Source organism: Haliotis asinina, chromosome 16 (genome assembly GCF_037392515.1).
Source record: "Haliotis asinina isolate JCU_RB_2024 chromosome 16, JCU_Hal_asi_v2, whole genome shotgun sequence".
Taxonomy (NCBI): Eukaryota; Metazoa; Mollusca; class Gastropoda; order Lepetellida; family Haliotidae; genus Haliotis; species Haliotis asinina.
This window is the reverse complement of record NC_090295.1, coordinates 19,778,503-19,792,111: the sequence shown is the minus strand read 5'-3', so window position 1 is coordinate 19,792,111 and position 13,609 is coordinate 19,778,503. Positions and strand designations below refer to the sequence as shown.

General features: G+C 38.1%; 1 protein-coding gene across 1 annotated transcript; it reads left to right on the top strand.

Moving 5' to 3' along the window:
- The first annotated feature begins 3,039 nt into the window (after positions 1 to 3,039).
- LOC137268674 (uncharacterized) lies at positions 3,040 to 12,678 on the top strand. Its single transcript, XM_067803265.1, has 8 exons — positions 3,040 to 3,227; positions 5,130 to 5,286; positions 5,535 to 5,628; positions 6,327 to 6,454; positions 7,214 to 7,356; positions 8,171 to 8,216; positions 9,030 to 9,181; positions 10,216 to 12,678. The coding sequence occupies exons 1-8, from the start codon at positions 3,211 to 3,213 to the stop codon at positions 10,331 to 10,333; spliced, it is 855 nt and encodes a 284-aa protein (XP_067659366.1). The 5' UTR covers positions 3,040 to 3,210; the 3' UTR covers positions 10,334 to 12,678.
- Positions 12,679 to 13,609: the final 931 nt, after the last annotated feature.

Here is a 13,609-nt window from a genome sequence, read left to right as displayed (position 1 = left end):
TCATTCACGACCAGATTGAGAATGAACGATTATTTTCATTAAATTGTGCATGTTTTCAGACACACCTTATGTTGTAATGTTGAAATAGTACAGGTATACCATCTCAAAAGGAATATCGATGAAGTACTGGCACTTATTGTTCCGCACCACAATATTCCAGTAATACGCTTGCAAGAAGAGACTACGCGGTCGGGTGGTCCGGTTTCCTGACTTGATTCATGCATTTCATGTTTCGCAATGCAAAAACAGGAAATACTCACCTGTACAGGTGATAGGGTTGGCTATGGATATACAGACGCGTGCCAGGTATGTTCAGACACTTCCCGTAATTTCCACAGACTTCCATGTTCAGGATGGATCTGTCATGTTTGACAGGCAAATGTGAAATTCTATATTATCGACCGTTATCTAACGGATGTCACATTTATCGACTTACGACCGCCATATTAAAGGAATTATCGACACTGTGCATATGTTGATGAACTTGATGCCATTCGATAAATAAATTGTGATTGTTGGTGATTCCTCGAATTTGCAAAATCTGTCTTAGATATTGCGAAAATTAAGTGCATTCAAATTTATTCTACACTAAATTGCAACATATAAGTGTATGGAAATTACGTCAAGTGTCCGAGACCCGTGAAGGTCCCGGGGTAGAATAGGCCTTCAGCAACCCATGCTTGCCATAAAAGGCGACTCTGCTTGTCGTGAGAGGCGACTAACGGGATCGGGTGGTCAGGCTTGTTGACTTGGTTGACACATGTCATCGGTTCCCAATTGCGCAGATCGATGCTCATGTTGTTGATCACTGGATTGTCTGGTCCAGACTCTATTATTTACAGACCGCCACCATATAGCTGGAATATTGCTGAGTGCTGCGTGAAACTACACTTACTACTACTCAAGTGTACGAATATAACTTACACTAAGTCTGTAGATCATTGTGATCGGTAATCACTGTCAAAAATACATTTGCCACACCATTGGTATGCTGTCACTGGATTCTATCACGAACGTTTATGAAGGATATTATCGATAATCATTAATAGCAAAAAACTATTTTGGATTGTCGATATTTAGCCAGCCCTAACTACTGAACAATGCTGCGTTTGCCAGTCATTCTAAAGTGGTCTACTAATGGGCTGCTTCTTGTACTAATTCTCCTGGAGAATCGACAATGGCATTTCCACGCCGTATGATGGTCCGATCTGACGATCTTTGCGTTTGTAGATTATGCCAACACAACACATTTACAATGAAATGAAACTATGAAATCACAAAAGCAGATATGCTAATCTAGATATTTTGTATCATTTGAAGAATTTATCATCTTTAATTTAAATCTTCATCAAATGTACAAATGTATCCAAACTAAGACCCGTAATACCCTCGAGTCGCTGGTGAGGCAATGAATGGGAGGTTGTAGTATATTTTAGTGGCGCCTCTATCACTATCTGAACAAACGGCGTGGATTTACGACTTTTTAAACGCTTTTCCACAAATGCGACAGGGGACGCCTAGAATGGGAATCGAACCCGGGTCTTTAGCGTGATGAGCGGACTCTTACACTACTAGACATCCCTACCATCCCTTAAAACTTCAACGTGCAACCAAGGACGAAAGGTGTGGAACACACATGTAGATGCACACGGACAACTTTCGTGGCATTTTACGAAGAACAGTATCTTGTAGAAACATCGGGGGAAAAATAACGTGTTACATTAATCATGTCTTATTTGCACACAGCTGACGTTCTGTAATTTCTGAATAACATCCAGTGGAGGTTTAAAGAAACATGAAAAATAGTTAGACGCTTCCTACTGGTTTTTACGTTTAGCCTGTGAGAGCTTCTTCGAGAACTTAACACAAGGTTCCATGCAACAGAAATAAGACGTCTTGCGGTTCTGTGACCAAGAAGCGGAAAGAACAGGTATCTCAACTTCAAACAACAGTAAGGAATTCACTTGGAAACAACAGCCAGTTCAAATTCATGCCGTTCATTTTTCAAAGTATTTAGCGACAGAAACAAGTCACGTTGCAATTACAATGAAACATAAGTTCAATTTATAATATTTTCAGAATCGTATCACATATGACGATTACCACTGGTGTGGTTGTGACAAACCATGAAACAAACGAGGGTGAACTGGGATTCGAACCCATTCACTTGCCCTAATGGCAATACACATCACATTAGGAGCAGGACACGTTTTAGAGATATTTATTGATTTTTTTTCCGGTTTTTGATTTACCTGCTAAAAGTATATTTTTTTTTTCGTCGGGAAATCAATAATGGACAAAATAACAACAAATAACAAATTTTGTCCAGTATATTTATTAGCTTTGGAGTTTTTTGCGCTACATTAAGGTATAACATGGGATTCATGCACTTTGCATACAACGCATTCATAACCGACTGCGTCTTACCACAATGAACCAAATACAATACTTGCTTACATCGTCCAAGATACTCATAAAAGAACCAGCTGCAAATCGCATGTCTTCGGGTACAAATGAAAAAAAACACACCACCAAACTAGCATACAGTAACCAAAAAAAAAACCCCATACAAACAGAACCAGTCACGAAATGAAGAAAACTGAGTTAGTACGTTCTAAGGGAGTGCTGATCAGTTCATTATTCATCATCATTTAAAGTAAAAACTTTATTTTAACTAACATTTTTTTCGAGTTGCAATATTTTTTCCGTTTTCTGTCTTATGATTAGTCGTCAGATGTCAGAAATCGTAATGTTTTAGAAGCGTAATTGAAACAGAGAAATTTGCCAGTGAAACATCTATAGATGTATGCATGCATTTTATAGTCTACTGCAGGGCATTATTTTCAGTGGACCGCCGCCATGTAAGTGGAACATTGCAGTGTGGCGTAAAACTAATGTCACACACTCACTCATTAGTGTCAATGAGCAACACCAAATGTATGGAGAAGCAACAAGATCGGACCTGACAGCCTACTTTGTACTCTGCGGCCAAAGCAAGTCTACATGTTGCTAAGGCAAAATGGACGATGACGTCACCGGAAGACAGGTGCTTGTTTACAATATGGCGGCGCACTGACAAGTGCTCTTGAAACTTGCTAACATGCAAGTTTAGTGATGCTGACATCATATGCAGGAGTTATGCAACGTCAGATAGTTGCTGTTACGTGTACATGATTGAACTGAATCAATTAAGATAACTTGTTGTTGGTAATGGCTGACCCTGAAAGGTAATTTCGTCTGGGTTTGTGTTAAAATATGAATATTTAATCAACAGATCTTGATTTAGTATGGTTGCATTTTCTTTGTTGGAAAGTTAAACCCAATTCACGAGTCGGCCCATCAGCTATCACTGTATCAACAAATGACCATGCAGGCTCATGCATATACACAACAAAAGATGACAGATGTATATTCAGTAAAAAGCCCTTGACCCAGTGTGCCATGTTTACAAGTTATCCTTTCCTGTAATATTCAGGGTTAGGGCAAAGACATATATATATCCCAAAGTTTGGTTATAGTTAGGGTTAGCCTGCCTTTCTTTTCATTTCTGGATGGTGAGCATATCCAATAGCGACTCCAAGATACATTCATAAATATATATTTTGCAGAATCCTTTGTTTTTCTGACATTATATGTTAAAAAACAGACTTGAGTTGGATACAAAGATCCACCAAATTTACAGTATTCTCAGATATGGAGTCATCTGTGATATATTGATTCTGAGATCTTGATGATTTAATTAGCCCTTTAGTATTCACAAACTCTGATGATTCCAACATTTATGGATCCATGTTTCCCAAGTCAGGTTGTGATTAATTTGACGGATGACCCACAAGATGACCTTGGTTGCTCGCATGGTTTTATTTTTTATGCCCCCGCTATACATGGCAGGGGCATATAGGGTTACCCTCCATGTCTGTCCTCCTCCTGTACAAAACAGGGAATGTTCTCTAACCACTTCTCCACTAAAAATGCTCTGTGGAATTCAATGAACTTATACATGGGCAAATGGTGTCCATCTCACATTTTGATTTTGTATTTTTATTTGTTTTAATGGTAATATTTGCATTTTGTTTTTATTAAGTTGTTGTAGCTTTCACAGAATCATTGTTTTCGTTGTGAAGTGTATTGATACAGACACACTAGGTCGTGCGTGCGAATTATGATTCATATAGGCAAACTATAACGTGTAGATATTACATTCCTGTTATACATTCGCAGATCGCTGCTTTTTATTAAGTTTCAAAATGCGTACAAGTATGATTATAAAGTAATTAGGATTACGAGACCAAGTATAAAGACGTATATTGACAAGTGTTTACATACTGGTTAGAGAATGTTTACAAACCAACTAAATTTAGCATTACATTGCATATAACAAGCGAGGTGGAGGTCAATATAATATTACTTGCAATATTAATGTCACTTCGACCCCCATCGTACTTCCGTAGAAGAAGTCGTTTTGTTACAAGTTGTGTCATGCAAAGTCCTTTTGGCCTTGATTCAAATACATATTTAACTACTTGTAGAAAGCAGTTTTGATCTTCTAACTTGATGAAAACAAACCATAATCTCATTAATTCAAATGGACTTTAGTTCATGACTTCACGATTTTTAAAAAATGGCGGTGCCCTGTCTGAGGATAAATGCTATTTAAGTTTGTTTTCACAGACTTACAAATTCACTGGTAGTAAAATATGTATCTTATTGACAGACATTAGGATTTTACATGACATTGCTTATAACATAACAATGTCACTCTTGGAAGCGAGGCTGGGGTCAATATAGTATTACTTACGATAATATTGTCACTTCGACCACAACCTCGCTTCTGATCGAGAAAGCATGTTCATGCAAAATCCTTATGGTCAGCAATGTGTGTGGTTTTGTTTGTGGGCGAGATAGAAGCAGACAGCTTTTTAGCAACTTTCGAGCACTTGGTATTAATTAGCTACAAGTTTTTTTTTGAAAAAAAGAATTGTGTTCCGTTTATGACTAACCAGAAGTCTTTCATAGGCATTGATGAAAAGAGTACGAAAAAAATGAGTTTATTCATTCTTTAAGGATCATAATAAAATTCACTTAAAAGTCCACTTCGTCATGCTTGATGGATAACCTCATCATTCCAGTGTATCTGTCTCAACGGACAGTTCCATCAGTCAGACATCCAAAGACACAGGGGAGACAGTTCAGACTGGCTCTGATGGCACCAATGTCCCACTGTCTGTTGTAGCACTGAACCAACAAGCTGGATACTTTAGAGCTCAGCAGAAAACACTTCCTGAGGTAAATACATATTATTTGCCTAGTAATGTTTCTGTATTGTAAGTATGTGATACAAGAGTATGAAGACTGTTCTAGTTCGTTTAAAGGCAGTGTGGTAGCCTAGTGGTTACTGCATTAGCTTATTACACCAAAGTCTGGTGTTCGATTCCCCACACGGGTACAATATGGGGAGCCCAATTATGGTGTAATATTGCAAGAATGTTGCTAAAAGTGGCGAAAAACCTAACTCTTTCTCTCTTCCTTGTCAGTTGCCATCACAGCGTTTTAAGCACAGCGTGTGGCATGACTTGCGACAGAGCAGCGTCAAGGGGGATGAACTGAAGGCTCCTCGAGTCAGAAAAGGTGAGTAGGATGTGATCCCATCTGAAGCTGTACTGGGACACCTTTGACACAGCGTGGGTTCTGTTAGGGTGTTAAGTACTACTTAGCCAAGAAGATGTTTGTTATCACACATCATGTTTCCACTTCATGTCCATCAGTAAACAACAGGGATCTCTTGAGCTGTACTGTCCTTGTGTTTGCCCTAAGCAAGTGATGGGGCACATGATATTTAGTCAACAGACATTGTATATTCAATGTCAAGTGGAATATGAGTTGTCTCCCTTGTTTATCAAATTTACGTAGCAACAAAAACTCTTTCGTATGGCTGTTGAATTCTGTTGATATCACTGTTGTGTAGAAAGTAGCTTAAAGTTGGTTTGAAACATGTGAATGAGGTGTCATTAATAAAAGGCTAAATGGGACAAAGCTCATGTAAAGAAACGTTTCCCAAAAATTATGTGACTAAATGTGACATGTCATGACATAGTGACACAAAGTTCAAACAGCTTTAGCAAAGTTGTATAGACCAACCCCCAAAATGAAAATGACAGACATCAGAAGGAACAGATATTGTACAACTTGAAACTGAATATGAATTATCTCCCTTACTTCTCAACTGTAATCTGTTTATGAATTTGTTAGTTCAGCTGATGTGATTTTAAGAAAGGGGAAATTGCCTCAAACATGTATGTATATGCTTCAATGCAAAATGTCATCAGGTCCTGAGGAGAAGGAACGAACATTTTACGAACTGCGTGATGAGGAGGACAACCTCATCCACCATTCACTCACTGGCCGAGAGAGGACCAGATACAGGGACCAAGCAGAGAACTGGGAAACAGCCAAGGTCAGACTCCTTGGGACAAGGACTTTCTTATTATTCTCCTGACCTGTCCTTTGTAAGACAGGGCACTAAGGCTAATTTACTAAATATTATGAGACTTTACAAGAATGTTTCAAGAGTAATAACAAGGGATGTAATTTTCGCGGAAACCAAGGAATCCCGTGTATTTGATGGCACTGGTGTCATTCATAATATATATTATATTGTCTCAATTAACACTACTCCATAGAGGCCTAGTCCATTTTCCTCAGTTTTCACTCATACCCAGTCTCATCCGTGAATAACGCACTTGAAATTTGAAATAATATTACCGTGACATAACTGTGCTTTTGTATTCAACATACCCCATTTCAAAACAGTCTAAAAACAGCACACACCAGTGAGTGAACAGTCACTGATAATAGTGTTTTGTCAATATTCAAGGATGTCAGCATGTGGAAATACTAGCTAATAATAATCATATCGACAGAACCCCCAAAGTGTACCATATGCACCACAGGTCAAATATAGGGGTTTTATGCAATTAACAATTTTTCAGTTGTTGAGAGATCAGTATCAGTGATGAGTCCCTCGCTGTGATATTGCTGGAATATTGCTAACAGTGGCATAAAACCATACTCCCCACTCACTTTGAATGTACTACATGAACAACAAGCACTACTTTATTGGTGTTGTTTGATCTTTGAGTCATAATACACCTTTGTTTATGTATGACAGGTGAGCTAAATTACAATTTATCAAAAACATTTAATTTGGTTCCAGTTTGCAAGTATCACCTACCAGGAGTTGCAGGACAAGTACCAGAAGAAGAACATGGAGCGGATTCTGGGAAGATTGAAGCAGGTCGTACACCTCAACCTGATGCATAACGCCATCACCAGTCTCAGTCACCACTCCTTCCCTCTGTGAGTATACCCGTGAAGGTCCGGGATAGATTAGGCTTACACTTTCACCTACTCACTCTGTGAGGATACAAGCAATGACCTCTCCCAAAGATGTGGGGAAACAATTTTCTCATAGGCTCCTGGAAGAGTTAGTGAGAGTTTAGTTTCATGCCACACTCAGCAATATTCCACCTATATGGCAGTTGTCTGTAAATAATCGAGTCTGGACCAGACAATCCAGTGATCATCATGAGCATCAATCTACACAATTTGGAACTAATGATGTGTTACCCAAGTCAGCGAGCCTGAACACCCGATCATGTTAGTAGCCTCTTGCGACAATCATGAGTAACTAAAGACCAATATTCTAACCCAGACCTTCACAGGTCAGTTTCTGGAAGAAACGGAGGATATAATGTCATATAAATTGGAAGTATACTGTCACAGAATATTTAATGTTTAAAATAGTTCTCATTTGGGAAATATGGATGACACCCTGTTTTTTATGAAGCTGTTATCATGTTTCTGTGGTCAGGACTTGAGCATGTCTATTCAACCTGCAAAGCGCTATGCGACAACAGCTGAGAAACGTGATATTTGCAAATTTAAAGAAAGCCATCTCTCAGCCAGTTTGGACCAGTTTCCTTATGCAACTCCCGCACCTGTGGCATGGTTAATTCGAATAACCTGCCAAATTACTATCTGGACGATTTACACACGTAACCAAAGCATCCATGTAAACAAAAATTGACTGTACATAGAAATATTGCTGACTGTTGTAAAGAACATCAACATTCTCATGCTATGGTATGAGTCTATATGTAATCTGTTTCAGGTGCGAATACTTGAATGTCAACAACAACTACATATACTCCTTGAAGGTAAGCAGTCAGTTGCGGAAATGGCTCTTTGGTTCACTTATACCTAACAGTGGCTGCAGATATTTTGGGGAAACAATTTGTTTAAGCCTTTGTAGGTCACTGTGATGGTGCATTAAGCAACAAAGAAACAAAACACTGTTAAGATTTCTTAGCTTTTAAGATCTTACCATACTGTAGCATGGACACACAGGATATCTAGTAATGGTGAACTTTCTCTCTTTGGCTTAAAACATGTGGACAAGGTGTCATTAATAAAGAGCCAAATGAGATATAGCACATGTTAAGAAAAGTTTACAGAAATTATAGAGCTAAATGTGACACATCGTGACATACAGACACAAAGTTCAAACAGTACTAGCAAACGTCAGTTGTATGGACCATAGGGTCCATTTCGAGGATAGTTTTGCAAAGGTTGAAACAAGGTAGAAAAAATAAGTGTATATGAAAGTGTGTATTTCATACTATTTCAAGAAAATAACATTCATGTTTCACCCTAGTAATGACATGAATATGATAGCACTTGTATGTTATCTCCCTTCCACTCTTCATGTCATTTTGGAGCTGCACTTCAACAGTGTTTTTTCTTTTTCTTAGCATTTACAAAGTGGAAAAAGGTCACTGGAACAGAAAATTCTAGCTTTGAATAATTTGAATATTCTTATTCTTAAGTTGTTGATAGAGACTTGTTTTTGATGTTATTTTGTATATATGGCAGACACTGTTTATGTTTATGTTTATGATGCCAGCTTCAAGTATTTAAAGATTAGAAAACAGAAAAGATCAGAAAAATGATAAAGTTGACTTGTATTGCAGAATTTGCCGTCCATTCCTCGGATCAAGCACCTCCTGGCTGTAGACAACAACATTGAGGACTTGGAAGGGCTGAAGAAACTCCGCTCCACCAACCTGGAGGAGCTCTACCTCTCTGGCAACCCAGTCACATTTATTTCCGGCTACCGACACAGGTAGGTGTACCTCTCTGGCAACCTGTCATAGGTAGGGGTACCACTCTGGCAACCCAGTTGCGTTTATGTCTGGCATCTGACACAGGTACCTTTACCTGTTTGACAGCCTGTCATAGGTAGGTTTACCTGTCTGGCAACCCAGTCACATCTATTTCTTGGTACCAACACAGGTAGGTCTACCTCTTTGACAGCCTGTCATAGGTAGGTTTACCTCTCTGGCAACACAGTCACCTTTATATCCAGCTACCGAAGTTACATTGTTGAGTGTAAGATTGCAGAAATGGTTGTCATAAGGTTCCTATGTTACCTTGCTGCTATGTAAGACTTTGGGGGCATTTAGAAGTTCGAACAGTAAGGACTCACTTGCCTGATAGCGGTGTTTGCACCTTCACCAAAACATCACAGTCACTATAATTTAGAATTTGTCCATTCATGGATTGGTATCCTTCCTTGGTGTGGAAGACTTTGTTTCTTGCTCATTTGAATCATTTTAGCAGTCTATGTACGTATGTTTTTGGTTTTGCCTCAGCTAAAAAACAGAATGATCCAAGGGACCTATAAAGTAACTGTGTAGAGAACTGTATGTTTTGATAATTTATTTGGAGCCTGGAATGAATTGTAACTGAATTGTATTTATGCACATAAATGTTTGGAAAGAAACAACACTTTGCAAAGTCATAGATGTGTTATCTATACAGTCAGTCATGTTGGGTGTCTTTTTTTCTGCATGCAATCTCTACATTTATGATTACTGGACGTAATTACTGGACATTAAACCTGGACATGTTATGTATTTTAGTCTTTTATGCAAATTTTTAGGCTATTATTCCCATAAATCTTGTGGTTGTACATTTATATCTTCCCCTTAAATGCAAACATAACAGAAGTCATAGGAAATCTTCTATCTCTGTTTTGGTCATGATGTTATTTTTGAATGATTTTCTTGTCTACCTGCATTTAAACTCTCTATGACCTTTATTTAGTTTGACTATCTGTATGATATCTTGATGATGATGATGGTCCTGTTTTTGCAGAGTGTTTAAGATCCTGCCCCGACTGCGAGTCCTTGATGGCATCCCCCGCCTCAAGTCTGACGATGACTCTGAGCCAGAGGAGGAGAAGGAGAGCCCTCGAACATGTGTTGTGTCATAGACAGGGTGTTGCATTCCGAGCAGCATAATGCTGAACTGCGGAATGTCTGAGCATGGATATATGAGTGTGTCAGTATACACTGAGATCAACTTGAGATGTTAGGGGTGGCTGACTTGAGAGATTTACTGGAATTTATTACCCTTAAAGTACATTTGTCGTATTCTTATTAGTCTATAGCCCAAGCGAACCATGTAGGCAGGTTTGCCAGGGTATTCTAATGTATGCCCTGTCAAATCTGTCAAGATGATGAACTGCTACTGCCAAACGCCTGATAGCTTTGATTATAAAAAAAAATAAGTTGTTGCCATAATTTCTCATTTATTTGTGTCATTAGAAATATAAAAAAAGTGAAATCTGTCTGTAAACAAAGCCTCAAATTGATCACTTTTCTCATAAAATAAATCAGAACGAGTTATCTCCCTTTTTGACCATTCAGGAAAATTCATGGCAAACAATTTTGCATCTCATTCTTCCGAAGATTGAATGCTCTTTTAAAAGATAACCTAAATAAAGAGATCTTGAGGGTAGTAAATTCGTCACACTATGTTTTGAAAGGGTGTATGGTACGGTAAGACCCTTGTGAATTCCATATTTCCTGAGGCAGAGTCCCTTTACAAACACTATGTAGCTATTGTAGGGAGAGTGAGGTTGCAGTATTGTAGGGTGGGGTTACAGATTGATAATGGACAAATGGTGAAGTTATTTTAAGGACTTCTTATATTTTGCTTCAAGATTAATTGCTCAGTTGTTGTCTTGAGGGCTGAGCATGGACGTTTGTTTATGAGTTTAGTGCTGCTCATGGTTGTTATGATACGGGATTGGTCTTGACTGACATTGTTAAAAGGAATGTAGATTACAGCTGCTCTGTTAGGGATTTATTAGTTGTTGCTGTTGTACTTCCTTTGGGTTACACTTGACAGGGAAAATATTATTAGAATGAATCAGGTATGGTGACTTTTGTTGGGCAGGAGAGGAGATGAGATTTCATGACTGATATGTTTAAAGGCCCTACATTAGACTAGATGGTTACTTGTACATATGGATTGGTACAGGGAGTTGTTATGCCTTCTATATTTTAAATGTGTTGAAGTTGAATAGTCGACGTTCACAAACATTTTTTGTTACATATTATTTCTTAAAAACAAGTTATTGAGTATAATGGAATTACAGTTTTGACAAATTTATATCTACTGAACTTCCCCAATAAAGATAATCCCCTGAAAAAGAAAACGGGTTTAAAGTATGATGTAGTTGTTATACTTTTATCATTTGACTACAGTGAGTCAGTCCGGCCTTGACAGATTAGTCTAATTATTGTGAAAAAATTATGTCATCATTGACGTCTTTGAGTGTGTTATTTTCAAAAGAATATTGTTCACATGCATTAAGTGTAGATATATGTTACATTGATCTGTTGATGGGGATAAAATTGCCTGATCTTTGAGAATAGTTTGTTTGGCAGTGAAGTTGCTGTTAAGCTCTGCACAGTGCCTGTTGATAGGGATGATATTGACTAGTCTTCTAGCATGCTTTGCTGAAATGTGAATTTGCTGTGAAGATTGGCACTTAACCATGGCTTGCTCTGATTGTGATCTATTTATTGTTAGTCATTGTCCAGATTTGCACATGCCTTGATGGCCTCAGCTCCATGTTTGTTTACGTTGTTTAGATTATGTGGCAATACTGTGATGTTATCAAACACTGTGATAAACAAAAACTGAAGAGAGGGAGGTACTAGAAACTATTTTGGATTAGCAAAGCTTGTCTACTGTATTAATTGTGCAACCTTGATCTTGTATTGCCCACAAGATAAAATGTTGGAAATATGCTGTATCAGCATTGTGCTCCAAGCAAAAAACTCTGATGACAAAGCTGCAGACAAACCAATCATTCTCAAAATGCATGTGGAAGTATGATAATCCTTTTCTTTCATGCTGAAGACCCAGCTTTGATTCCCAACGTGGGTACAATGTGTGAGGCCCATTTCTAGAGTCCACCACCAGCCATATTATTGCTGGAATATTGCTAAAAACAGCGTAAAACAAACTCTGTCATTCCACTTATCTTTCAGCTCCTCAACGATGATGAAGCAAAGAGCGATTCATTGTTAGGCAGCTGGGGATTATCAGAACAGTGCAATATGTTGTGTGCTAGCCACATGAGAGTAACCCATGATATAAAAAGCCGTGGTAAAGCTTTAAAAAGAAATAAAGATTTGCAGCGGCTTTTAATATTGTACCCCCGTCATATATATACTACTTCAGAAAGTTATTGTCTGGCTGATTCTGAAAAGCCCAGACCATTGAGATATGTCAATGTTTATGTATGTCTCTTGCCTGATTAAAGTTACAGTTTGAAAAAATTATAAATTAGTACAGTCATCAAGAACAAAACAGAAAGTTGAGTTTCATAACCAATCAAAGTTGCAAGATTGAATGAATGTAGTATTTATTTCATGTTGCAACTTGGGTTATCATTGGTATCTGTTAACAATCAGGTTTCCTGTAAAAATCAAATGTCACTTCCTTGAGCCAATGAATCTTTATCCTGCCCTGTAATTTTTTAAGTAAATGGTCCTAGCCAGCAGTATTTTGAGACTAATTCACACACTGCATTAAAATCAGTAGTTGAAAGAAGATCCTGATGTCTCTGTTTGTGAAAGAAATTCTGTTTTTTCACCTCTATTGATTGAGGTGGTGTATTTGGCGGGTTGATTTTTCTTGTCAATGCTTGACTGTGCTGTTACATTTTCTAATGGTTCTGTGAGTAAAACCACTGAAGATTTTAGTAATGTCTCAAGATCACTGAGATAGATGTGTTTGTCAGATCTGTCAAGCAGGCGCACTTTGAGTAAATTGTGTTGTAAAATCATGTACTTCGTAAAGATCATTTTGCATCTACCCATTAGAATATTGATCTTGAGAACCCATACTTGTCCTAAGAAGCAACAAACAGGATCATTGTCGGGCTTGCTGACTTGGTTGACACATGTCGTCAGTTCCCAGTTATGCAGAATGATGCTCATGCTGTTGATCACTGGATTGTATGGTCCAGACTCCATTATTTAAAAAAGGCTGCCATGTAGCTGGAATATTGCTGAGTGAGACATAAAACTAGCTTCATTCACTCTTTTGCATCTGGTGTGATACCTCCCTGTTCAGTTCAGCCGTACAAGTGACTCAGATATGTAGATCTATCCAAAATTTATTGAAGCATATCTGAATTCTGTTCATCAAAAACAGTTTTGATAAGATGCTTTTCCTTGAGATCACATTT

Excerpts from the sequence above, each read along its gene's own strand:
- LOC137268674 (XM_067803265.1), top strand. Across the intron at positions 7,357-8,170 it reads AGTCACCACTCCTTCCCTCT|GTGCGAATACTTGAATGTCA; the intron begins GTGAGTATACCC and ends AATCTGTTTCAG. Across the intron at positions 8,217-9,029 it reads ACTACATATACTCCTTGAAG|AATTTGCCGTCCATTCCTCG; the intron begins GTAAGCAGTCAG and ends CTTGTATTGCAG.